The sequence below is a fragment of the Harpia harpyja genome, chromosome 1 (genome assembly GCF_026419915.1).
Source record: "Harpia harpyja isolate bHarHar1 chromosome 1, bHarHar1 primary haplotype, whole genome shotgun sequence".
In the NCBI taxonomy this organism is placed as follows: Eukaryota; Metazoa; Chordata; class Aves; order Accipitriformes; family Accipitridae; genus Harpia; species Harpia harpyja.
The window spans coordinates 7,194,654-7,220,036 of NC_068940.1; the positions used below are offsets into that span (position 1 = coordinate 7,194,654).

At 42.5% G+C, this 25,383-nt stretch overlaps 1 protein-coding gene across 4 annotated transcripts in view; it reads right to left on the bottom strand.

The window, feature by feature from the left end:
- Window positions 1–25,383, bottom strand: part of RNF144B (ring finger protein 144B) — an 88,336-nt gene that overhangs the window by 11,242 nt on the left and 51,711 nt on the right. For all 4 annotated transcript variants that reach the window (XM_052807157.1, XM_052807240.1, XM_052807071.1 and 1 more), the window contains 2 exons: window positions 22,113–22,301; window positions 8,292–8,396 (listed from right to left, as the gene is read on the bottom strand). In XM_052807157.1, the coding sequence (XP_052663117.1) occupies window positions 8,292–8,396; window positions 22,113–22,277 (270 nt within the window). In that variant the 5' untranslated portion in view covers window positions 22,278–22,301. The remainder of the gene's footprint in view (window positions 1–8,291; window positions 8,397–22,112; window positions 22,302–25,383) is intronic.

The window sequence follows — 25,383 nt, forward strand, 5'->3', positions numbered from 1 at the left end:
AAATGAGAAACAAACACACAGAAAAAGCATTAGAAACACAGACTTGAAAAAAATTAATAAGCACCCTGTTCTACATGCCTGCTCTCCTGAGCTGGCTTTCAAATCCACCTTCTTTTCCCGGTTACTTTCACTACCACGTTCCTCCATACCTTGACTTCCTTCTCCAAAATGTGAAGTAGTTCTTGACCTCTTGTTTTTCAGCCACACAGTCCAGTAGTTCAGCCCACGCCTTTCTTACCATGCATAGGAAAGCCTTCTCTCTGGATTCTGCATTTACTTCAGGCTTCTCAGTTTTATTTCTTGTTGGTTTAATGTAATGAAGGGTGACAGCTTGCCAGCCTTGGAGACTGCAGCATGTTGTTCACGCACAAGAATACAGCTCAAATGAAAGGTTTCTCATTCATGTCTCCCAGTCTAATGGCAGGGGTCACGTAGCTCTCAGGAACTTAAAAGCTAGTCTGGTTTCCATTTTTTATTCATTTCATGGGTTTTGGGCTGAGACAGTTAATGCCATTGCTGTTGGAATTTGCCTTAGACACGTACCAGCCCACTGGGAACTGGACTGAAGTTAACAAATTTAGTTGGCATACACAAATAGGCTTTGCTGATACATTTTACACATTACCATAATTAAACTAGCAGCCTAAAAGGCTAAATGCTCTAATCTCCAATTAACAGTCTACATAAGAAAACCAAGTACCCTATTTAAAACTAATAAGCAAACCTGCATACAGGGTAAGGAGGGGTTCAAAAGAAACTTCACAGACACTTCAGGAGCCACATGTTTGTTGGATCAGAATCTGAGATCATTCTCTTTACTTGATCCATTCGTAATATGGTACCAGCATTGAAAATGTCTTTCTCTTCTACTGAAAATAAACCTAAACCAATATTGATACAAGACCTGATCATTTGAAGCACTGTGAGACAGGGTAGAACTGACAGCTTCAAAGTGAAGGGCTCTCAACCCTCACATCCAGTTTCCCACCACAGTCCTTCAGATTACTGTAAAAGGCAAATTTTGCCCTCAGTGAAGTGGACACTGGCCCTTGCTATCCTGGGTTGTGTGACAAGGCACTTGTGAGAAGAAATACAAAGTCAAAAAAATTCAATATGTATTCAATATCATGCTGTGAATACATTCGCTTTCGTAGATGGAAAAAAGAAACAAATATACCCATTTGTGTATTATAAAATATGAAATTGCTTTATTGAGATCTCAATTCAATTGGAATTAAAATTGCATTTTGAATCGGATGTTTGGATCACTTATTTGACCTAAACCAATTTCATACAAAAAATAATCCAACTCATGTCAAGATTTAAGTGTTCAAAGATGCTTAAAAGACTTTGAGTTGAAGAAATCAAAGGATTTAATATCAAAATGAGAAACATCAACAAATCTTTACAAAGCATATTCTTAGTCTAGTAATTCAGCCCTGGGTCAAAGTACTGTTCTCATTCAGTTTCTGAATTCAGGGTGTAGACTATTTTTAATAGGGAAGTATTTGCATGGCTAAACAATATTACTTTAATATGACTGTAAGACACAGAGAGCCTCCTGGGAAACTCTTCACCTATTGATCAGAAGTCAGCTGAAACACTCTTGGAAAACAAATGGTAAACTTAATCAAATGGGGAAAAAAGAGTGAAGTTCAGCAGCTTCAGCAAAGAATGAAGCCAACCAACAAAGCTATATAAAACCCACGAGACACATCATTTCAGTATTGCCCACTCCTCCCCAGGGCAGCTTCAAATCTAAATAGAGTTTGGAAAACAAAAAGAGTCATCTGCTTTTCTCTAGCTGGGTAAGCATTGGCAACTACTTTAAATTTTCCTTCATTACGACATAAATTAAAATAGCGAGTCTCAACGCTGTAAGAGCCACTTGAGTGAATTGTTTAGTTGTCTGGGGTCTTTCTGTGCTTGCTTTTGCTTTTAACAAACAGTTTTTCAAGAGCAGTTCTATTGAGCCCAGAATTTCCCATGTATTAAAAATCGTCCTTTTTGATTACAGTGGGAGCAGAGTAGGAGTTTTATTGCAGATTTCAATAGGAAGCATAGTCAGTGCTGAAAGCTTCCTTTTCTCCTATTGAAAACCTGATCTTACCATGCCAGCCTTCCCTACCGGTTTCACCCAGCCCCACTCTTCTTCCTACGTACCCTCTTCACAGCTCAGCTCCCCTCTCCCCGCACGCAGCTCCGGGCGTTGAACACAGGCAGCCCGTCACCTCTGCCACTGGCTCCCGCAGGCTTTGAAAGACCAGCTCCTGATAGCACCCACATGGAGGTCAACCTCAGAGGTGCTGAGCTGAAGCCTCGCACAGATTTAGTATCTTTAGGCACGAGGAAAGGAACGCACAACCTGCTGCTGCCTGAATTCAGTGCCACATCAAAGCTGTACATGCAAAACTCAATTGAAAAAAACAGAAACGTGAGTATCAGGTCCCCCCCAAAACCAGCAAATCCTTTCCTCAGTGAACTTTTAATCTCATTTATGCTTAATCGAGAAGGACAGCCATAAGCATGGCAAGGGGATTAGGTGTTTATCTCCTACTTGGCGTCAGAGTCTAAATGTTCATCTTCATACAACTTCTCCATCCCCACCCGGGAGTCCATCCCAAACATTCCTCTGCTGCACAGCTGCGCACACCCCCGGGTCGGACAGAGGATGGAGATCTAGGGAGGAAGCAAACCGACAACCCGGCAGATGGCAAAGGGCCAAAAGAGAAAGACCACGAGCACGTCAGAAAGCAGACGTTTCTTATTCTAGGCTGTGAAATTATTCAATGCAGCAAGAAATGCTACAGGACAAGTTTGGGCGTTGTATTTTTTTTTTAATACTGGGTTAAGTTTACAATAAAAACCTATGAAGAAAATGAGAGTCAAGGACTCTTCTCTCCTGAAAAGACATTTATTGTTGATGTATCAGGCTGCTGGGAGACGAACTAAGTTTTCTGGTTTTCTATACCCTGTAAGCAACGTCTGCAGCTAAAATAATCTTGTTATAGAGCACAAGAACACATAAGAGCTCTCATTAAGAACAGCAGCTTTCACTTGAAGTAAAAACATCTATGGAAAAAAGCAAAATTTTGAAGGTTCACTACCACAAAAGGCTCCAGCTGGACCCTTGCCAAGTGTACAAAAAGATCGCCCAACGTGATACGATAACTGGGGGTGCTGTTACTATGTGAGACAAAAGAGCAAAGGAAGAAAAATGAAAGGGCTTGAAGTAATTGGGTTCAGTTTACACAGGGGCAGCCTGTTCCTTGTAACCTGGGCAGTGCAGTAACTAGGAGCCAAGGAAGAACAACTCCCCTGTTTTTAAACACTGGCTACCACAGTGGAAAGGGAAAATCACTACTCCACCTATTCTCAGGCTTTCAAGGGGCATGCAAAGAGGCAATCAAGAAAACTGAATAGATCTTACTTCCTTTCACACCCCTATGAATCAAACCTCGATAATGCCGAGGGAGGGCAGTTCACCAGGACAAGTGCTTCTCCCTTTCTCGCTTTAGCAGATACGCAGCAAGGGCAGATCCTGTACTGGCAGCAGCAACGGCCGCTTGCAAAGGGTTGCATTGCCCACCTCTGCAAAAGTCCCACTCACAGAGGCACTGTCTAGTTTTGCAAGGAGTGCAAAATAGTTTTAACTTGGGCTGTGGTTTGCTTTTGAAAGGGATATGGGAGTTCAATCTCTTTATTTTTAGAAATTACACCCACACCTTTCTTCATCAGCTACCATGCTCACTAGAGTCATCATGAAATACTAAATTATTCATTTTCTCCATTAAGGAGCTCTTCTCTTATTTAGTGACAAATAAAAACAAAATTAAGACTCTCTCATTTGCTCCCCTTGGATTTATTAAAAAATGAGTAAATAAGAAGAACAAAAATTTTAATATTGACCCTGAAAAAGCTAGGTCGGCCTGCAACATTTTCTCACCTTCCTCCCCATTTTACCATTTCAATCGCCCCTAGCAAAATGTAAACCAATTTTCAAATTAAAAATAAAACTGGTATTTTAAACTGACTCCCAATGGTATTTTTGTTCAGCTATGTATGGAATATAACACAGATAAGAACTCTAAGATCTGGGTCACTGTCCCATTTCAGCATCGCTTTACAAAGCACTGACAACCCTCTGTCAAGTTAGCATCGGTGTAGATCATGGATTTACACAGACGGAGAGACAATAAGCACCATCTACACTGCATGCAAAGGGGTAATTCTCCTTGTCAAACTTAAGAGGCAAAAGGAGAGCCCAAATCAGTATCTTCTTTAGTGCCTGCTGCATGGTTTTAACCCAAATCGGATTATGTATACATGGATCATTGGCATCAGTGCTACAAGCTTCAAAACAATACAGGAATCAGAAACAGCAAAGCACAATCCCCTAGACATTATCCAAGTGTGTGTTGCATTAGAAATCCCTGTATGCAGTTGAGACCTACCCTGATTCATAGCTTACACTGGCGACTGGATTTGCACCAAGTAAAACCATTTCAAACCATGATAAATTACCCCTTATTTAGATTAGGGATATTAACTTATCCAATTAAATCAATGGAGCAAATTCCCAAGAGAGACAGGAATATTCTAGACAGAAGAAGTCTGGACAGTTGAAGACAACTGCGTTAACATAAGATGTTCCTTCTACCTTCTGCTTCCAGGAAGGAATCCAAATCATCTTTGTTTATTGTACTATTAGAGCTTGAAAAGACAAACATCTTGTTTAATGAGATTGCTTTTAAACCTTCCTTTTTTTTGTGTAACCAGCTATTTGAAACAGAGTCTGTAGCTAAAACCATTGCCTTCCCACCACTAACACCCATTTATTTCTACTTAAAACCAGCTATACTACAAGCAACTGCTATCTCGATGTAACAGCTCAAGATAGGACCTAGGATTGCACTTGACTTCAAGCACTCCAGTGGAACAATTCCTTCTGTTTGAATGCACTATTTGTCAAAACAAAAAAAAATGCTGGGGAACGTACCAGTTTCAACTAGATTTTGTTAAAGTAAAAAAAAAAACCCAAAAAACAAATCCAAACAGAGGGGTTTCTGAAAACATTTTCAAAGTACCGAAAAGTACAATTTTCTAGTTCAAATGAGTTTTCATTTTAAGTTTTTTAAGAACAAAAACCTGGAACATTTTCTTCTGAGGTCCAGAGAGACACAAAGACCAGAAGTAAAGCCTTAACTCCCTACATCTCCTATACTCTATGAATAAGCAGTTTACTCCCCAAACACTAATGAAATATTCAACTGTTTTAGAGAGACACATTCCTGCTATTCCCACTTGCTCATTTCTTCATGAGCCATACGAGAAGAAATTCTATTCCCTGTTTAAAATGTTAACCAGAGTTTTTGGCTCCCTCCACCCCCTGAAAGCAACACAAGAAGCACGTGTCTTAGAATCAAGGCAAGAGCTGTGAAAAGGCTCTCATAATTTAGTACCAAACTAGATAAACTTTGAAGAATTTTACCGAGAAGATACAACAGATTTAATTCACAATGAAGACAAACACGTCAGCAGAAAGCACTGAAGAAATGTTATACACCTTGAATAAGGACTTTGAGAGAGGGAAGTAGAGGAACTTTCATAGCTATAATGTGTTATAAATTGCTTATAAGCTTTGTTATTAATTGTTCAGTTTCCTTATTGAAGAGAGCTCAATCCAAAATGCACTGAAGTCAATGAAAAGGCTTTCCTTCACTTCAAATTATGCCTAAGTTCACCTTATCTACTTTGGGTGGGCTAGGGCAAAAGGCATTTAAAAAGCAAACAAAACAACCGCAGTAGCTAACATAATTAGACACAATTTAGTCCAAAGTATAGGAATCAATTTAACACCATGTCCATCACAAAGACAGTTTGAACTCCTATTTTTTCTACAAACTGTAATGGTACCTAGTAAATGTCAGTCACAGCAGAGTCTGAAATGGACATGACATGAAAAATACACTTTTTCAAAACCCTGATGCTAACATGGGAGTAAAAAAAGACCAATTTCCCCCCAGTACAGGCAACACGTCATTCCTCATGGCACTATCCTGGTGAGGAACCTTCTCCTGCCAGATACCAAACATCCAGCCCTCCAGAGGTGAGAAGGCTCATACTTTTACACCAGGAGTTTCAGATTGTGTAATGAATAAACTGTAATTCTAAGCAGTACTTCTAGGCCAAACAATAGCCATATTTAAGCACATTCTCTACCATCTGAATAAAGTTCTGTTTTTTAAATAATAGCTTTTAAAGGTCACATTTTCACATGGAACAGCCTTTATAGTGAAGAAAAAAGAATACAGAGTGCTCATACATAATCTGTAGTTTACATACTAATCTTTCAGATTATTAACAGATTATTGTTCCTGGGGTTTTGGGGGGGGGGTTCTTCCTTAAAGAAATAGGTATTTGGTAAAATACATGAGCAGTTCATTTTAACTAGGTTGGGGGCCTGTTTGCTTTTCAAGTGGAAGGTGTTTCAAGTGCATCACCAAAATGGAGCATCAGAACATTCATTCATCCACGGGACACTAATGCACATTTGGGCTGTTTAGTCATTCTGCCTTCAGCCCAAAAAACACCCAAGGATTAAGCTAATGGTCCATTAATACATGCCCTGGAGTGTCACCATGCTTTACTAAGGGGAAATACATCTCTCTAATTCCTATAGCATCATAAACCTAGCTTAACAGAGCAGAATTCTTCCTACCATTTGTTAGTTTTCCTTAAAAAATTCATTTTCAATAAAGGCTAGTTGCCTTCAATCTGGTGCGATGAGTGGGAGGGACATTGCTTCACCCTCTCTGTATCTATGCAGAAGAAAGGAGGAAGGGAAACAGCTGGCTACTTTCCACAGTAGCTGGATTCAGCCAAAGAAAAGCTCCACCAAATGCTTGCACGCTGTAACAAACATAACTGCAACTCGAGGCCCTGATTCAGCTAAGCACGGCATTTCAAATGTATACTGGAGAGGAGATCCTGATTTTTTCTGGAGAAAAAGGCATTTGTGGTATTGGGAATTGCACTGCCACTGATTGCATTTGAATAGGATTATATACTTCTACCACAGTTGTCATCTGTATTCATAGGGCTCAAGGGAAACCAGAAGATAAGCTGCTTTTCTTCAGTTCAGGGATGGAGATCTGATTCTCCTTGATTTTATCCCTGCAAACAAATGCAGAGGGAATGCACAAAACCAGACAAAATCCCTTAGCGACCTTTTTTTCCTGGTTTGTTTTTTTTCCTGCTTGTGTTCTCAGGCCCAGCAGGGACCTACCTGGCTCACAAAGCAAGCAAGCAAGAATAGCTGCAGGGCAACATCACATTTGCCCACAATTTTCCATGGCCTTCTAGATGCACAGAACAGCTGGCACGTACGAGGGTTCCAGCCACACTGCCAACAGCTCTTCCCTGTGTCATGGGTTTGGAGCTAAGCCCAATTCAGAAACTCTACACCCGCTCTATGTCAGGCAGGAGGCTGCTTGAGCATTGCTGGGAGGCCACCAGGCAGTGTGGTAGGGGCCATCTACAGCCCCCTTGAGCCCCATTGTCCCCAGCGGTGCAAGAAGGTCTGAGGCACACATTTTCCCTCCAGTCTCTCCTCCTCCAACTTTCAAACTGAACCTTCCAGTTACTGTGGGAGATTGTGCACATGCCAGATGTGCAAACAGCTCTGCCTAAACCTCATTTAGCTTCTGAGCTCTCAATCTGTCCCATACCTGCCTTGGGAATGAAGACACTTTTCGTATCTCTTAAGACCTACTTCCACCCAGTGCTGTGCAGATACCTTTCTTTCCATATAACTATACAGAGTCCTGTGTGTTTATATTGGACTGCAAATTGGTTGTTGCAGCCCAATATAAACATACACGAAGAAATTCTGGCCTTGTGTACCACCAGTTTGAGTTCTTGAGTTGAGAGAGGCACAAGAATTTCAGTGTTTGCAGTCAAATCAAACCTGATTTAGCTGATAGTGCTAATGGAGGCTTAGCAATTCTGGGATACAGGGTACTCTGGTTAAGTCACCTGCATGGGAAATTCAAATGTTGTCTGGATGCCAAGTAAGCCTTTCCTGAAGGCACAGAGGGAGGGAAAAATGAGCAAAACCCTTGAAAAACATCTGTTTGTTTCTAGTTCCTCTTGTCAGTCAGGCTTCTTGCCAAAAGCTCATTAAAGGTAATTAAAGGGAGGAAAAAGTGTATGATCATATTTATTATGTAGATAAAGAAGTTTGGGGGGGGGTTATGTTAAAAAAAAGAGAAAGAAAAAAGTGTTGATACCTCTGCTTCTTGTAGGGTCCCATGGTTCAAGCATACCATGTCTGGACACGTGATAGGAGAACCACAGCCTTCTTGAATTGCCAGCTGCATGTACTGTTTTAGGCACTAGAAAAAAGTAAAGAAAAGAAAAAAAAAAGTTATAGCCCACATGTTGGTAACACACAGATGCTAGAGATGCTGCACAGCTACCACCTCCAGTGCCTTAATTGGCTGGCCTGAAGCTCCAGCACACAGAAAACATCAATTATTACAAGCATGAATGCTACAAGTCATTACATTGGAAAGAATGCAACAAAGACCAATTAATTATGCATGACTTCATCTGCCAAGCATTGCGTTTACCCAAGTCAGCAAGTCAGACCTTTCAGCACTAACAACCCTTACACTCTGCTAAACTGGGATTGGAAGATTTAGGAGGGGGGAGTATCTTTCATCCTAATTAAACGGGCTTCGCTCTTTTGTCTTTCCTTCTGTGTTCTTAATTCAGACTCTCAGCCAGCAGTCTCCATTGTAGGAGAACTCATTTACAAGAAGGAGACTACTGTTCTCAGCTGCATAAAAGGGGAAGGGGGTTTATAATCTGGTTAGGAGGTTATAATCGGCCCTAGAAGATGTTGAGCTACTAGTTCTTCCCCCTCCCCAGATCATGCAATTTCCATGGTTTACCACTATTTATCATCAGCCTCTAGTCTATTCAGCAGGAGTTCAAAGTCCATTTCCAGCATGGAGGCCACCTCCTGAATGTTTCCAAATCGTTTCATTACACAAAAATGGCAGGCCTCCCTCCTCCAAGGAAAAAAAGCCCTCTGTTCTCCCCACATTTTATTTGGCATGCCAGTTCCAAATATATTCAGCTTGTCTTTTTAACACATATTATAGAGTCTTCAATAAAATCATGGCATAAAACTGGTGCAATGGCCCAAAGAACAGTGCTTGAATTGTATCTCCAAACTGCACAGGTAAGTAAGTGCGCTCACTTCTAAATCAAACAAAACAACCAAGTCTCCTCAAAATAATGACAAAGCGTACAGTAAATTGCAAATCACTGTTAACAAAGTAACAAAACATGGCTTTCTGGCAGATTTTGGTATCAACTTGCATAGTTTATTGTAAATGAAAACCAACATATTTTACAAGCAGCAGGACTAATGCAGCTTTGTTCCCTCCAGATTTGTATTTCATGCCCACGTGATAAACCTCTCCTCCTCAGTACCGCTGGCTTCTTCCCTTATTGCCCCATCAGTTTTCAAGAAACATGTCAAAGCGTAAGGTCTTTGAAACCTCTGTCTCTGCCAACTTCTGGAACAGCACTGGGTTCAAAAGCTACTAGGTGAGTTATGGGGAAATCACAGCCTTTCAGAGCATCACCTCGGGTTAAAGCCCCAAGACTCTTCACAAACTGTTTTTCCAGTATTTACAGGCATTTAACATTCAAGTCTGTGTTAGTTTGGACTGTTCTGAGAAGGCCTTGCATGTTGTGCTCTGAAAAGAAATTTCCTCATTTGTATTTTTATTGGAAAACTGGTACCCTCTGAAATGTCAGGATAATTAGGACTTTTACAAATGGAAATGAGGTTTCCTTATTATTCTGTCTGTCTCTCTACTGAAACGTCCACGTCCACATGTTTTGGTTAATTCTGAGGAACTATACAGAGATATTAGTTCAAGCAAGTAGAATCAGCTTAACTTAGTGTCATTTTAAATGAGCTTACTTTTGATTTGCAAATATTTGAAGTGTATTCATTTAGAAGAATGTAGGGGTACAACCTAAATGGTAAGCTTTAAATATCTAGCTCATTAAGCACTAATGGATTCAGATCCAGCACACACCCCTATAGGAAAGCAGTAGAGCAGCCTGTAAGGAATTGATGGTGCAAGCAGTATGTGGGAGGTAAGGGAAATACTCACAGGTGAAGAGCAAAAAAGAAATCATGTCAGTAACTGAAGGCAGTATTAGCCTCTTAGGGAATATCAGCCAGACTTAACCAGGAACTATTCTTTTATTATTCAAACAGCAGTATCAGTGCCTTGTCCCATCTCCTCGCTCACCTCTCCCAAAGGCATTTGGGCACAGTGCTTATAAAAAGCCAGTTTAACCACTGGATCCAATCACCCCACTAGCACATGCAGCTCCTCCACAGAGCAGTAAGCAGAAGCAGGTACGTAACCACGGTGGTGCCTGGGAGCTGGTACCCCAGAGACACCAGAGCTGCCGGGGTCCTGCCCACATCTGCTGCCACCACGGTCTGGGCAGTGGCAGCAGGTGACACAGGGAAAGCCCAAAAAAGTGTCCCCAGAGCCCAGGGTGACTCCCAGTGCCATTACTGATGCAGATGGAGACTGTGGGTGACCTGTTCCTGCAGCCCCACATTCATTAAGCACCTGGCATTGCCCACATGCTTCAGCCCATATCACAAGAGAAACGGGGTTATCAAGTGCTCACTCCCTGCACAAATTTCCTCCCTGGTTTGTGCCTGTACCCAGCCTCCACCAGCAACGATGCAAACAGAAAATTCTGCCCTCTGAGCCCCTTCCCCAAAGCCAGCACGCGCTGCAGCGTGTTGGGTGCACTTCTTTGATCCCTGGGTGATGCTCCAGCAGAGCCTCCTTACATCTCACTCCCTCTCCTCATGGGAGACCTGATTACTTTCTGGATCAAGTGTCAGAGAAGCATTTGGGGAAGGGGGAATGTTTCCCTCCCACCAAAGCATTCAGTTTGCCTTAATTCCTCAGCAAGCATGGGAGAGCAACCTTTTACTTTCGCTAAGATCCTGGCTTCTGTCTCCTCTGTGGTGCTGCCTGATAGTAATTTGTTTTGACAGCATGGTGCAGTGGATTTGTATTCTGGGGGCAGCTCAGGTCAGCTGGTTACAGAGGGAGGACAAAGCCTGAGAAGTTAGTGCAGGCCTAGCAGCAGCCCAGAGGCTTGTTCTTAATTTAGATTTCCAGGACAGAAGCTCAGAGCACTGACAATTACCCTTCCGTGCAAGGATGGGTATGAAGCTCTTAAGGCGCTTCGATCCACAGTATGGATTTTGCAATCAGTTTCAATATGCAGTATCTAAATCATTAGGGGTACTAAGCCAGGAGAACAGAGGTTTCTAAGGATTGCTAATGCACCTGGACTCTCCTTCTCTTCTAGCTCACTGCCTGGTTGTAGGTGAAGATAGGTGAGCAACTGGAGCCTTTTGCGATATTTTTAGAGGGTGCTGTGCTTTCAGAGGGTGACTTGGAGAGATTTTATAATAGGGCTGTGCAGTGCCATAGGTCTTCAAATGTTTCAGAGAAAACCTCCCTGTTAAATAGTTTTTATAGGTATTATATCTTTTCCCTTGATTTTCTGCATTTGGAGAAGTTGCTGTGGGTGCAAATCAAGAAGCTGACGGAAGGACTTAAAGGTGCTGGGAAACTCGAAGGAAGCATTTAACATGTACCACTGAAGGATTACGCTTTTTACCCAAGTCTGTACATGAATGAAGATGTGAACTTCTTGCTCCCTCTTTCACAAGTTAGGAGCAAAGAAGACACAGTGGAAAATCACTAAGATTTTAAAATATGCCTTCACTTTAACAGTAAGACTGGTTTTAGGGGGGTTTTACTATCAACTACAGCTCAGCTACCAATTTAGCTACTTACTTGAAAAGTGGCAAATAAAAGTATCTGAAAAGATGTACAAGCTGCAAATGTGATGAAAAGAGGATTTGATGTCTATATAATGAGTCATGACTGACCTTCTTAGCAGTATGTCCTCCCACACTATGGAGAATACATTATACAGACATAAAATGGTAAGACTTTGTGCATTTTGTCTACAAAAACCAGAAGTATCTCAGTTAGGAAAACTGCACACACTACATATGCTACTTAATTGCTCTACAAAGTGAAGGTAAGATCAAGATACTCAGCCTTCTGTGGTATTAGAGTTCCTTGAAAGGATCTTAATCTTGACACCCAAGAAATCACCAGGCCTCAACACCCTTGGGCTACACTCGCCCACCAATTTCCTGCAGTGTGGTGAGAGCAGTCAGTGGCTGGAGAGGCCACACCACAGGACCTGTGGCTTACAGTGACAGTCATCCCATCGTCTTACCGTCCATGGCCAGAGCAAGTCATCCACAGTGACCCTCCGCCTACCAGCACAGTGAGGTTTCCACAAATGCATCACATAGTCAAGGCAGAGTGGTTGAGGCACAGGCTAAAAATCTGCTGAGGTCTTGCTGAACAGGTTTGAATCGTACTGACTACAGATGAAATTGGATGTTTGGCTCCATTATGTTCACCCCTCAAATAAATGGCAGACACCAACACAAGGAATTTTAACTTCCATACCTGCAAGTGTACCCTAATCAGTTACATTCAGTTTACTCAGATTTTCCCCGCTGAGCAACTATACCATGTATATATCTGAGTTCTGGGATACACAACAAAATCCTGATGCAATCAAGCAAGAGGGATCAATTCAAATGTGATAATGTAATTCCACCAGTAAAATTCAGTACACCTAACAGAAGGCTTTGGTGCTGAACTAACTCTGCCAAACATGTTTTGCTCCTGCTGGACTACTGTCAACTTCAGTGGAAAGAGTACTGCAAGCAATTTTTGCTCTGCCTGAGATTCATAAAGTATAATGACACCTTTTTCAAATAATTTGCTGTCTAAGCATTTTGGGGCAAGAATTTTTTCCCTCTTATGCTGCTTTTGTCTTTCAGGCCATCACCCTCCTCTATTTAATAAAATAAGGTCAGTATCAATTTACCTACTTCACAAAATGCTACTCACGAGTAAGTTAAGGCCTGTAAAGTACCTGGATCAAATTATCATGCAACATATATGCATTTCTTTTTTATCTTGCAGGACTTGTAAGAAAGATTACAATTTAGCCAAATATTTACATATGCCCCAAGTACACACTCCCCTCCTGGAGCTAAGGCTTTGTTGAAAGTGTATGTTGTAACATGAGGGAAGAATCTTTAAAAAAGCACTGAAAAGCCCAATCCAGGAATGCACAAACTAATAACATAAAAAATTCCTTCTTCAGTAATAAACACTTCCTCTAATCTTCAGAAGTGTTTTCTATGGTCAGCTGTGAGCCCCAGGAATACAAAATTCTGTTCAGGCTATTCATGGATTTTTCATTTCAACACTTCTACACACTGCTCTAACTTCAACTTTTTTTTCCCCCGAAGTACATTGTACAGAGAGGATTTTTAATGTACTGACCAATACTGTTTGGCAATGTATCTAATCTGCAAAGGGACCATAACAGTTCTGCATTTTAACGTAAGAATGAGTTCGAAGTATAACTTCAGTATTATGTTGCTAGGTAATGATGTGACAAAGGCACTATATATCACTCTCACTGTGAAATCTTATGTTTCTGTTCAAAGCCATTTTCAGATAATCTCCATACCAGAGACAAAAGATGGACCTCAGTCATTCCTACGTACTGCTTTTTCAAGTACCTTGATATGTTCCATTACCTTGCTCATCTCCCATCTGCATGCAGCTCTTCAGCTCCCTAAATGCAGCTTCATTGGTTTGGATGCAAAAGTATAAAAAGAAACCACGTATGTAATTTGACAAAACTGAACAGGTAGTTTTATTAAGAAACGTGGAGGGATGGCTAGGAAGAAGAAAGGAACGGAAAGCACTGGCCTATTTTCCTGTCAAATACTACAGATATTGCTGATAGCCACTGTGCAGCAGTTGATACAGGATAAGTAAGGGTATTTAATTAAATTGCAGAAAGGGAAAAAAATGGATCTACAGTATTTCTTAACCAGCACAAGGGCATGATCTACATTGAATATGAAAATGCAAGAAATGATTGAAGGCATCTTGCCAAAACAAGAAGGTCTTTTCTACTAACTTATAACTTGAAGACGATTTCAATTTCAGAAAAATTAAGAAAACCTCAGGTTTTCATCTTAAAATCCTCAAGACTGATTTAAAATGTTAAATCTCTCTTCCAGATTTGTCCTCAAAACTGTATTGGCTTGGGTTTGGGGTTTTTTTAGCCTTAGCCTTTTTATAAACTCAAAATTTGGAGGAGTGAAGAAAAAAAAGGCTGTATATGGAGAGAAAACAACTTTTCAGTTTGCATTCCAGAGTGTCTTATTATTCAGAACAAATCAACAGATAGGCATTTAGTTTTCACTTCAGTTTTGGGCAGTGTTTATGTACTTTTGATTCAGTAAGACATAACTTTCATTTCTTTCTTATCATTTACAAATATTACCTGTTCTTCAGTGCATACACAAGACAACGTAGTAGTCATGTAGTTTTAAATGGAATATGTAGTATTACTGACTTCAGTAAGACAGTTCATATCAGAACTCTAAATTTAACCACCTGATCCACTCAGCACTTAATCAATTGTGTACTCAAATATACAACCCCCCCCCCAAACAGTACTCATAGTGTTTATGACAGATCTACACAACATTTAGCAATATGTTCATCATTGTCATGACATCTGCACTTATGCATGTTCAATCTCTAAAAAGGGGCCAGTTGCTTTCAATGTGTGGTAACTGAACTCCTGGAATCTCTCCAGTATTTCTCAACAGGTCTTAAAACTAGATGAATCAAATCTATTGGCAATTAGCTTGGAGGCATCTGCACTCCACTTGGAAAAAAATGTGAGGCTTTTCCAATTAAAGAGAGTTTTTAAAAAGGACACCACAGAAATAACCATTTATTAATTTGTTAGACATAAACTTATGATAGGCATGGTTTAAAGTGAAAAACAAAAGTCCAATGAAACATGCATTTGTATTGCCCAATCTATATTTTAACTGCTAAGGACCAGACGCAGTGATAAATGAAGTTGCTTTCAAATGGTTAGAAGATCAGGCCATGTAAGAGACTTATTGAGAAAGATGCTTGAAAGAAAGTGAAAAAATGCCCCTTTAGCCTCAAATGACATATAGTCATCTCGTGGCTCAGTAGAAGGGGAGGAATAACATCACTGACAAGCATTTTATTTTGTCATGACCAAGTGAAAACATCAAGCAAACATGACAACGGACCAGAATATAATGGCCTACCGCTGCTCCACAAGCCTATTTTTTAGGGGATCTTTCAGGCTGTCCTGGTTTCAGCTGGGATAGAGTTAACTGTCTTCCTAGTAGCTGGTACAGTGCTATGTTTTGAGTTCAGTATGCGAAGAATGTTGATAACACTGATGTTTTCAGTTGTTGCTCAGTAGTGTTTAGACTAAAGTCAAGGATTTTTCAGCTTCTCATGCCCAGCCAGCGAGAAAGCTGGAGGGGCACAAGAAGTTGGCACAGGACACAGCCAGGGCACCTGACCCAAACTGGCCAACGGGGTATTCCATACCATGGGACGTCCCATCCAGTATAGGAACGGGGAAGTGGGGGCGGGGGAATCGCCGCTCGGGGACTGGCTGGGTGTTGGTCAGCGGGTGGTGAGCAATTGCACTGCACATCATTTGTACATTCCAATCCTTTCATTATTACTGTTGTCATTTTATTAGTGCTATCATTATCATTATTAGTTTCTTCTTTTCTGTCCTATTAAACCGTTCTTATCTCAACCCACGGGTTTTGCTTCTTTTCCCGATTTTCTCCCCCATCCCACTGGGTGGGGGGGAGTGAGTGAGCGGCTGCGTGGTGTTTAGTTGCTGGCTGGGGTTAAACCACGACACAGGCATATCTGAGAAATACATTGTCATCAGCTTTGTCTCAAAAGATCTGCCACCAATGGTGCTAGATTCTGCTCAGATACACAGTCTAAAACCAATTTACACATGGCCTGCTACATCCTGGCAGCCTTTCATAAAAGTCAGGATAGGTTCCTGGTAATCGTTGCCATGAAGTGGTACCACCAAACAGAAAAGGACCAAAGAACAGGACCAGAGAAACTCACCCTTCCCAAAACCGAACCAGCTGCGACTACCATTTCTCTTGCAAACGAATCTGTGTCAGGCCAAACCTGGCCTCACCAACAGCTACAAAACAGACATGACCATGAGGCTTATGTCACAGGCTGGCTCAGTTAATGTGGCACTCTGAGGCATTGACAAGTTACTTCACAGCTGTTTCTTCATTTGTTAAATGGAGATAACGCCAACTTCACCGATGCGGTGCTGTCAGTAAACATGTTAGTTCCCTCTTCCTCACCTGTCTTCCCTTGGCCACCATCCAGATGCTGCCAACTCTACTGACTTCAGAAACACGCAGCCCCTCTTCCTGAATAGTAGCATCCATCAAAAGGCAATGGGTACATTTGTGCTCTTTTGGTACCCCTACTAACTCTGCTTTTGGTGTGACTCTGCACAGAAACGCATGCAAGAAGTTCTTAAACCATCTAAATTACTATAAAAGTGCTATGTGTTCACTGCCAATATTAGCAGGTGTGGGCATTTTCTTTTTTGTAACTTTAAAACAAAGCTATTCTGAAACATTTCAATAGTTGAGCTGGGAAAAAAGAATCCAAAATGTCAAAACTTGACAGCTTGCTATCTGTGGGTGGAAGCAGAAAACAACCTAAGGTGAGCTTTATATAAAGTAAGTGGGGCATTGCAGCACAAGGTCTATTTAGGAAGGGGAGAAGGTAGTGTTCTGGTGCAGCTGTGAGCACATGCAGGTGTCTCCTAGGATGGGGGAAAGAGGAGGAAGAAGAGGAGACAAAACCCCTTGTTGAAAATTAGCACCAAGAAACAGAAGAGATACTAAACCCCAGTGTTGGCTAGATGAAGGCAAATCCAAATTTTCCCCTACTTATACGTTTTACTAAGTAGTCTTTCACTAGAGTATTCATGTCCATTTGCTCCATTTAGCAGGCATCCCACGCTCTTTGTCATCTGTCTCCTCCTTCTCTTTGATCTACTTGGTCTCCTCTGCTCTCAGGCTTTTCTGCCCATGCTTTTTGCTGTTGATGCTAATCCTTCACATCAGTTTGTCTCCAGTTCTCCAGTGCTCCCATGCACAAGCAATCTGAGGCTTCACAGCACTAAGGACAAAACCTCAATATTTAGCCACCCAAAGGAGGCAGGGCAATGCACAGCTCTTAAAAAGATTAAGGAAAGCAGAGGAGTCTTAGCGTGTCCTGCTGGTGAAGTGCAACAGACAAACTCCTATTTCTGGAAGGGTTTCGTCTTCCCCTCTAGCAAAAGTAGCTGGCAGCAGCATGCAAGCCCCTCTCTTGGAGGCTGCAGCCTCCCAAGGCCCTGACTTGCCAGGCAGGCAGCTGCCCAGAGCACCAGGCTGTCAACAGCAGCGAAAGAGCCTTTTTTGCCCATGTCTAGCCCTGGCCTTGCTGTCACATAGCTACAGTGGAAAATCTTGGTCTCCCAAATGCCTTTGGATCACCTTCTACCTGTAAAATAGCCAAGACAGCACAGAAGCTACCCATGCTTCTATTCAACATTGCACACTTGAGTTCTCCTTCCAAGGTTGTGCGAAGTTTAATCTCATTTAGACAGCATTGTGCGCACCAAAATAACAAACAGGTGGATCATCATGATATTTGTTTTGCGCGTTTTGTAACTCAGTTACCTCACACGCTTCTCAGAAGTACAAGAACCAACAAAGAATTTGCTTGGAAAAAAAGAAGGGTGAATCATGCTAGGTCTGCATAAACATGTGCTGACAACACAGAAGCAAATATATGAAAGTATCTTCTGTTTTCAGTTTGTTACATGTTGTCTTAGGCATCTCCAACCCTCTTCCAGTAAATAACACACAAGACAGATATAAGCTGCTGCTTGACGTAAATAGCAGCAATGCCATTTATTGCTCACCTGGCTCTCATCAGGACTCTGAAATGCTTAGGAGGAGGGGGAAAAAGAGAAAAGACAAAAACAAACAAAAGTGGCGTGCAGGGAAGAAGCTGACACCGGCTTTTTTACCGACCCCCAAAACCACATTTTCTGTAACAGCACTCCACTGGTTCCCTTCTGTCATCACTGCCACCAGGGCAATCTTACCACACCTGGTAAAACCTCACCTCCATGACTGCTTACAGGCTACAGACTCGCATGAGTCTTCCATAGGGCCCTTAGTATTTCCAGTATTACTGCTACTCCTGCACTCCTCACTACTGCTTCCAAAGGGTAATTCATGCTGTGCCAGCTACCAGGGCATTTCTAGCAAGAGGCAGCGAGGTACATGCGATCACACCACTCATCGTCTCTCCCAGCTGTTTTCCCAGTTTCAGCCAGGTTTTGAAAAGGCGGGAGTCTCCAAGACGTATACTTTCCAGCCAGTCTAATGAGCACCAAAGTGTGGGCAACACCCAGTGCCCCCTCCAAAGGCAAAGCAGGGAGGTCAGCCTGTCCATTTCTGGCACTACCCTGCCAGAGCACTCCTGACTCTTGCCTGAGTGAGGCACCACTGGAGCTATCTGGAAGAGGAAGAAGAAGAGCAAAGGACACAAACATGTAAGAATATTGACTAGAAATAAGCGTAATATTCAAAATATAATTTTGTATCTATCAGGATGTAATTAATATTAGTTTCTTTGGACCCAGATATAAGTGCACTAAAATACTGTATTTTGTAACACTGTGATGGTGTAGCCACACACTGTGTGTAAGTATTTTACACACATATGTGAGCGATGTGACCACCACAAGGGCAAAAACCTGTGTAGTTGCACATGGGCACATCCAAGGAAGAAAAAGTTGCAAGGCAACAAGGTAAGCACAAGGGACTGCAGATAGGAAGGACATCCCACCAAATATACAAGAAGGATGACTGGCAAGACAAAAACCAAGATAAGTAGTATCAGGAACAGATGAGATCCCCTCCCCTTTAGGGAGTGGGGCAAGTAGCATAAAACCGTGCAGCTTAAGCAATACAGATATTGCTGAATATATATACGTAAGAGTGTGCACCACAGCATGGCACTCCGCAAAGGTTTTATAGGTATAGGAAATGACCTGAATAATATAAAGTGCAGTTCTGTAAAACTTTTGCAGATAAAATGTACCTCACATCTCTGCCCAACCCTCTTCAGAGATCAGTTTTTCATTCGAAACTAATATAGTCCAACACAATAAAACCAAGCCATCAGGTACACTATAGTCATTTCCAAATTCTTGGGATGTGTAAATGTGTGCTTTATCTCACATTTCAGTGGAGTCTTACGTGCAACAAAGGTTGAGAAATACAAGGCTAATGCCTCTTCAGACCTGACTGGGCTACCAAGTAAGATGGCTAGCGTGTTCTGCAAGCCATCTGCTTTTTCTTCTCTGAACAGAGAGAGTAAAAATGTTTATAGCTATTTGAAAAACTCCTGTCTTACTAGCAACATTCCACCAAAATGCAAACATACACCTTCTTAAACACAGTTTACTTACTTTGGCTAGAATACAGCTTTTATGAGGTATAATGTTTATTACAAGAGTTTCTAAGCTGAAAAAATAGCTGCACACAATTCTAATTCATTTAAATTCCTTGGTTTTACAGGCTACAACTGAAAAGGAGACATACGCTCGCCCCTGCAGATGCCTACATAGTAACAATTTCCAATTATTTCCACAGCCAAAAATGCTGTAGTGAAAAACAATCATAGATGCAGAATCATCATTACAGTTTGCAAAAAACCCAACCCCTTACACGTGTAATATGTGTAATAGAACAAAAAATTAACAAAACTAACAGTTTCACCTTAGTAGAGCAGAACCTATTATGCCCATGTCAAGCCCTTTTCTATTTCAAATTTAATACTACTCTTGGATCTATATAATTAACCTTAGCGACAGAAAATAAGAATAAGCTATTCAAGCTGAAAGCATTGCTAGCTGAAAAACTGATATGGGCTGAATCCCATAGCTCACCGTTGACATTCTTACCCCAATATCTGTCTTAAGGGTAGTGTGAAGGTAGAAGCCCTGGCATGGGTGGGAGGAAATTTAGGGCATTGCATACCAGTGCAGCCACTGCAGGCTGTGCCCCGAGCAATCCCCCATGCAAGCCCTGGCACTGAGGCACTCTGTGGCAAGGTGCTTCTGACACTGCTCTTTGGAGGCTGCCCAAAGGTGCAACTCATTATGGTCTCCCAGAAAGTGCTCTGGATTCAAGACAGAAAGCCATATAGGCAGGTTAAAAGTTTCCAGAGTCTCCTTTGTCATAGGATGCAAGATCTAAGTCTCTGTTGCAACAGCCCATACGCATCCATCGGGACGATGTTCAGACACAGGCAACAACAGCCAGACAAAGGGTAGACATGGAGCATAAGCACAATCGAGACATATTACACCCGCTGAAATAAATAGAGCATGTCTAAAGGCTTCTCCCAGCTGCATTCAGCACTCACTCACAGCTGGCTCTTGATTTAGACAAAGTCAGCAAAGTTTGCACAGATGCCAAACAACTGTGACTGTACTCTCCACTTCGCTGTCGTGGCACTGCAGAGCCAAGCTCAGAGCAGATGGTCTTCCCGCTACCGGCCAGGTAAGGGGTGTATGTATGGGGTGGCAGCTGCGGCACCAACAGGGGACAAGTGGGGACAGCAACTTCCCCAGCCGTCACCGACCTCTCCCTTTAGCCAGTGCCCCGAAGGAGTGGATAGCCCAGCTCTGCCTGGCACAGTCCTCAGCAGTCCTCCCTTCCCCAGGGGTGAAAGGGTTACTCTGCCCAGCTAACACTGAGGTTAATGTGTTATTAATAATACTAAATCAGAGTCACTGAATTCTTGGAGAAAAGTGGGACCACTGTAAAGGTATCAACTTCTCTGAATTTTTTTAATTTAAAGTAATACCTTCATACCTACCTGTTGGGTATGTTCTCTTAAAACTTTTGTTACAAACTAAAATACGGAAATGTTTTGTGGAAGTCAGTATGGAAAACAAACTTTATGAAGTTCAGGCTGAAAATGCATATTAATCAACCTTATCCTAGTTTCTTGAAACACATAGCTGGATTCTTATCCCATTTAAACTACCCTGAATTCAGAGTAAGTGAAGATACTCTCACTCAAGCTGACTTCACTAATATCAGATTTCTTCAATGAGTTCAAACATTAAAGGGCAAAACTTAAACATACTTGCTTGATGCTTATCCACAATTTATTGTTAAAAAATAAAACCAAGCACATTTATTCTGGACTTAAAAAACACAACATCCCTCCAGTGGCTTTTGACCTGTTTCCAAAATCCATTAGTCAGGTACATCAAAGTCACTATCGCCGGAGAAACTGGGTCCATTTTCCCATGCTGATAAAGAGACCAGAAGAATACTAGTATCTGTAGGGCTTTTAGCAGCTCACTCAACCTCCGCCTTTATCACTTCCACCAGCTTTATTTGATCTGAATTTGCAGGACAGAAAGTCCTCACTTACAACTATAGGCAATGCATGACCTGGGCAACATCTCTGCAGCACAAACTGCAGATGCAAAGGTTCAATAGGCCAAGGTTCATTCTTGTTTAGGTTTTCTGATTGCCCTTAAAAATCACATACAAGACTTAAAAGGTCTCTGAGTACTCAGAAAATTATAAAGGGGAAACAAAATCTCACAGTTATCCTATGACATTTCAAGATTTTGCTTCAGAAAAATAAATACTGAGATTGCATGTAGACTGTGTATGTTCTCTGACAGTCTTAAAATGCATCTTTTTTCCCATTTTCTACTGTGATTTATTATTATTTATCTGTTAGAGTTATAAATTATCAAAAGCAGAATGACAGAGTCATTCTTTTAAATAAAGACACACGAACACCAAATGCTCTTTAGGAAAGCATCTCCTATCAGCATGGATAACACACGCTTCTCGTACAGGACAAGCAATGCCATCTCACAGTTCTATCTCCCACTACCCTGCTCTGTAACGTAAAGGCGCTGCTAGGCCTTACCGATGTACAAAAGATGCAGCTGCATTCCTGAAGAGTGGTCATCTTATCCAGGGAATATTCACAGAGACATAGCTTGCAAGTGAGCAGGGGCTCCAGAGCTAACTCTCCAGCTTCTGACTCATCAGCTGTCATGGTGTGAGGACAAGCCTTCCCAGCAGAGCCCATTTAATCATTAACGGTCCGCTCAGCCTGAAAAGAGAAATCAAGAGCTGAAACATCCCACAAGACATGTAGCTTCTCACTGACCTGAGAATTTACAGCTCAGATACATAAAAGCACCTGCACACCCAAATATACTACTTTAGCATCTTGATGCCAGTCTCACGCTTCAGGCCATCCAAAATTTACAAAGGAGGTGCCCGAGAGCCCACCACCCCGAAAGGCCTGACCTGGGTTGGGTTCTCAGAGAACATTCACCTTGCTGGCACAAAGCACCTGTCAGGCCACTTATCATCATATTAAAAAACATCAAACTAAAACTCACACAGATGAGACATTACCTATGTTATATGCAACAGTACAGTGGTCAGAGCCCTCACCAAAGTCCTACGAGCAGAGATCTGACTTGGGACAATGAATTCTTAATTAAAAAAGTAAACTGTGTTCATAAGTACATATATATATGTATCACTGTGCCCTCTCAAACAAGTTGCAGAGTCATTCCCCTCCCATCCCTATGAATCCCTCAGTCTTCATTGTACCCACACCGTTTCAATGGGTGTCTCCACTCCCACTTTCCATTCCAGCTGGTGGCTCGGGAGCTTTCCTGGGCAGTGCGACAGCAAGCACAGATTCCTACTTCCTAGGCAAGCATTTCAAACGTTTAGCCTGTAACATAACTGGGGGGTACCACGAACTCCACCTTCTTTGTGAGTTGTCACTGAGATAGCAGTCCATCGCAAGAGAGGTCGCAAAGGCATCTAAGCCCAGGAAAGGGTTTCAGATTGCATGTCCTACTTCATATGGGGCTGGAGCTTAAATCCAAGCTTGTAAGAGTATTCCATGTGCAGTCCTCTTTTCTGCATTGCCTTGACTATGCCAGAGAGCTGCCTGCTCAGGTCTGTAGCTTTTGCCCATCCCACTCACTGGCAACCAGCTCTTCTGTTTCGTAGGGCTCTTAGGCACTGAGGTTTGTGAACCATGAACTAAGTGCACTAGCACTTTGACAAGGAGATGCTCAGAAGAGCCATGCTTCCACCAGGCATTATGTCACAGCAGTACTTGGGGATGAAACTTCCATCCTTTGAGAAGCAACAGATGGAAATACTATGCTCACATGTAATGTTTTCTGACCTAAGCATTTGAAAACACTGCACCATAGCCATAAAAAATTTCAGGACCCTCATTCTAACACAGTAACACTGAAAGAGAAATTAAAGAGAATTTCCTCATGCTTAAGCTAAAACAATGGAAAGCAAATTTGCAGATTTTATTCACCTCAAAATAGACAGCAGGGTTCAGTGCAGCATTTAAGGCACAGAAGAATCTATTCCCATCTCCAAGAAACTTGGCTCAACTTGCACAGATCTGCTTATGAATACACTTAGCTGATGGCAAGAAGACCTTCACACACATTTCTTAGAAGCAGAGGCCTGGTGGCCAGCTGCACACAGCTGCTTGCACCAGTGCCAAGTACGAGTGCAACTCTACTAAATCTAAAAAGCTGCATCATGAGTGGAGGCGGCATGAACGTGAAAACAACAGAGGATCAAGACCTGTCTGTATGCCTGTCAGATCTAACATCTCACAAGGCAAACGGGAGACTCGAGCCCTTTGGTCCACCTCTGCTTGCCTCCCCCCCAGTCCTGAGCGTCCTCGTGGCAGGGCTGTCAGGTCAGATTTGGCAGCGTGGCACTGCTGCCGTCCTGCTGCTCCCGGAGCGGCCAGGCCAGCTGCAGCCAGTCAGTGAGTACACGACGTGCCGGCTTGCACTACCTGCGGAATTCCTCCTCAGAGGAAGAAATGATGGTGTCCATGGAGCGCGAGGGGTCAGCGCACGTGAAACCTCACCCCACAGCTCCCACCTCACAACCTGACGCACAGCCGAGCCCCATCCCCAGGCCTGTGCCGTGACCCTCCTGCTCTGTGTTCCCACGGGACCGCAGGAAGACACTTTCTCTTCAAAAGCCATGGAACCACAACAAATCTGGGTGGGAGCACACTTACCCCTTTTGATTTTTACACTTTGCAGTTTCCTAGCCTAGCCTGACAGAGAAGCCACGAGACGCGTCCCTTGGGATGGCTTTCCTGTAAGCATCCAGTTTTAGAGACATAGCCAAGATTCCCGGCCACAAATCCAAAGCAAACTCTCCCTTTAATGGCTTGCAATCACTAGTTCAAAACATATGCCGTGCCTGCATTATTCTTGGCGCAGTCCCCGCCTGCTACCATGATGGTCCCCACAATTTGCTCCATACGGCTGCAGAGCCGGAGCTCCACATGGGCGGAAGCCCTGGAAGGAAGCCTCCCTCTGAGTCAGGAACTGCAATACTCTTCTGTAATTACTGCAACGGGGAGGGCGGAGGAGGGGGGAACAGTGAGTCACTGGAAATGCTACAACAGATCAAGAACTACCTGTTATTTAAAACCTGCTAGACGTTATCTCAGTATTTAAGGGAATTGTAACACATTTACTCAGGTATGCTTTTCAACAGCAGCTGCATCTGTACAGGTAAGCTACTCACCCCCACGCTGCATGGATCTGACATTTCTTCATTTACACGGTAAAAGGTAGCAATGTTCAGAGGAGAGATGTACAAAGGAACATTTCAAGATGTGGGAATGGATATAAAATGGATACAGCTGTTTCCAAAGTCAGTGTTCTTTTTATAACCAAAAGGGTTATAACACTGCATGCTTTTATTAAGGCAGCAGTAGAAAGACTCAGGTGTATGACTGAGGTTTAGGGCTAGGGGCTAATTTTAGATGGCCTAAATCTGGCTCTCAGTGTGATAGCAAGAGTGGCTGCCACAGTGAAGAGTAGGCTCCTGATACACCGCTCTGCCCTACTAGCGATCAGATGCCACAGTGTGATGGCCGTGGGGACGTTATGATATCGCAGGCACCCTTGCCCCTGAAGACTGTTTGTAGGTTAAATTCAGTTTTGCTCCCTGTCCCCCCCTGTTACCGCACTCCTCCTTCCCTCACACCAGGATGCCAGAGCGGGGCATCTAAACCTAGAACAAGCAGAGCACCCTGTGGAAATCTCCAGCAGACAACACCAAGCAAACCTGGCAGACCAGAGGATCCAGCCCCCGCACAGCCCAGGCTG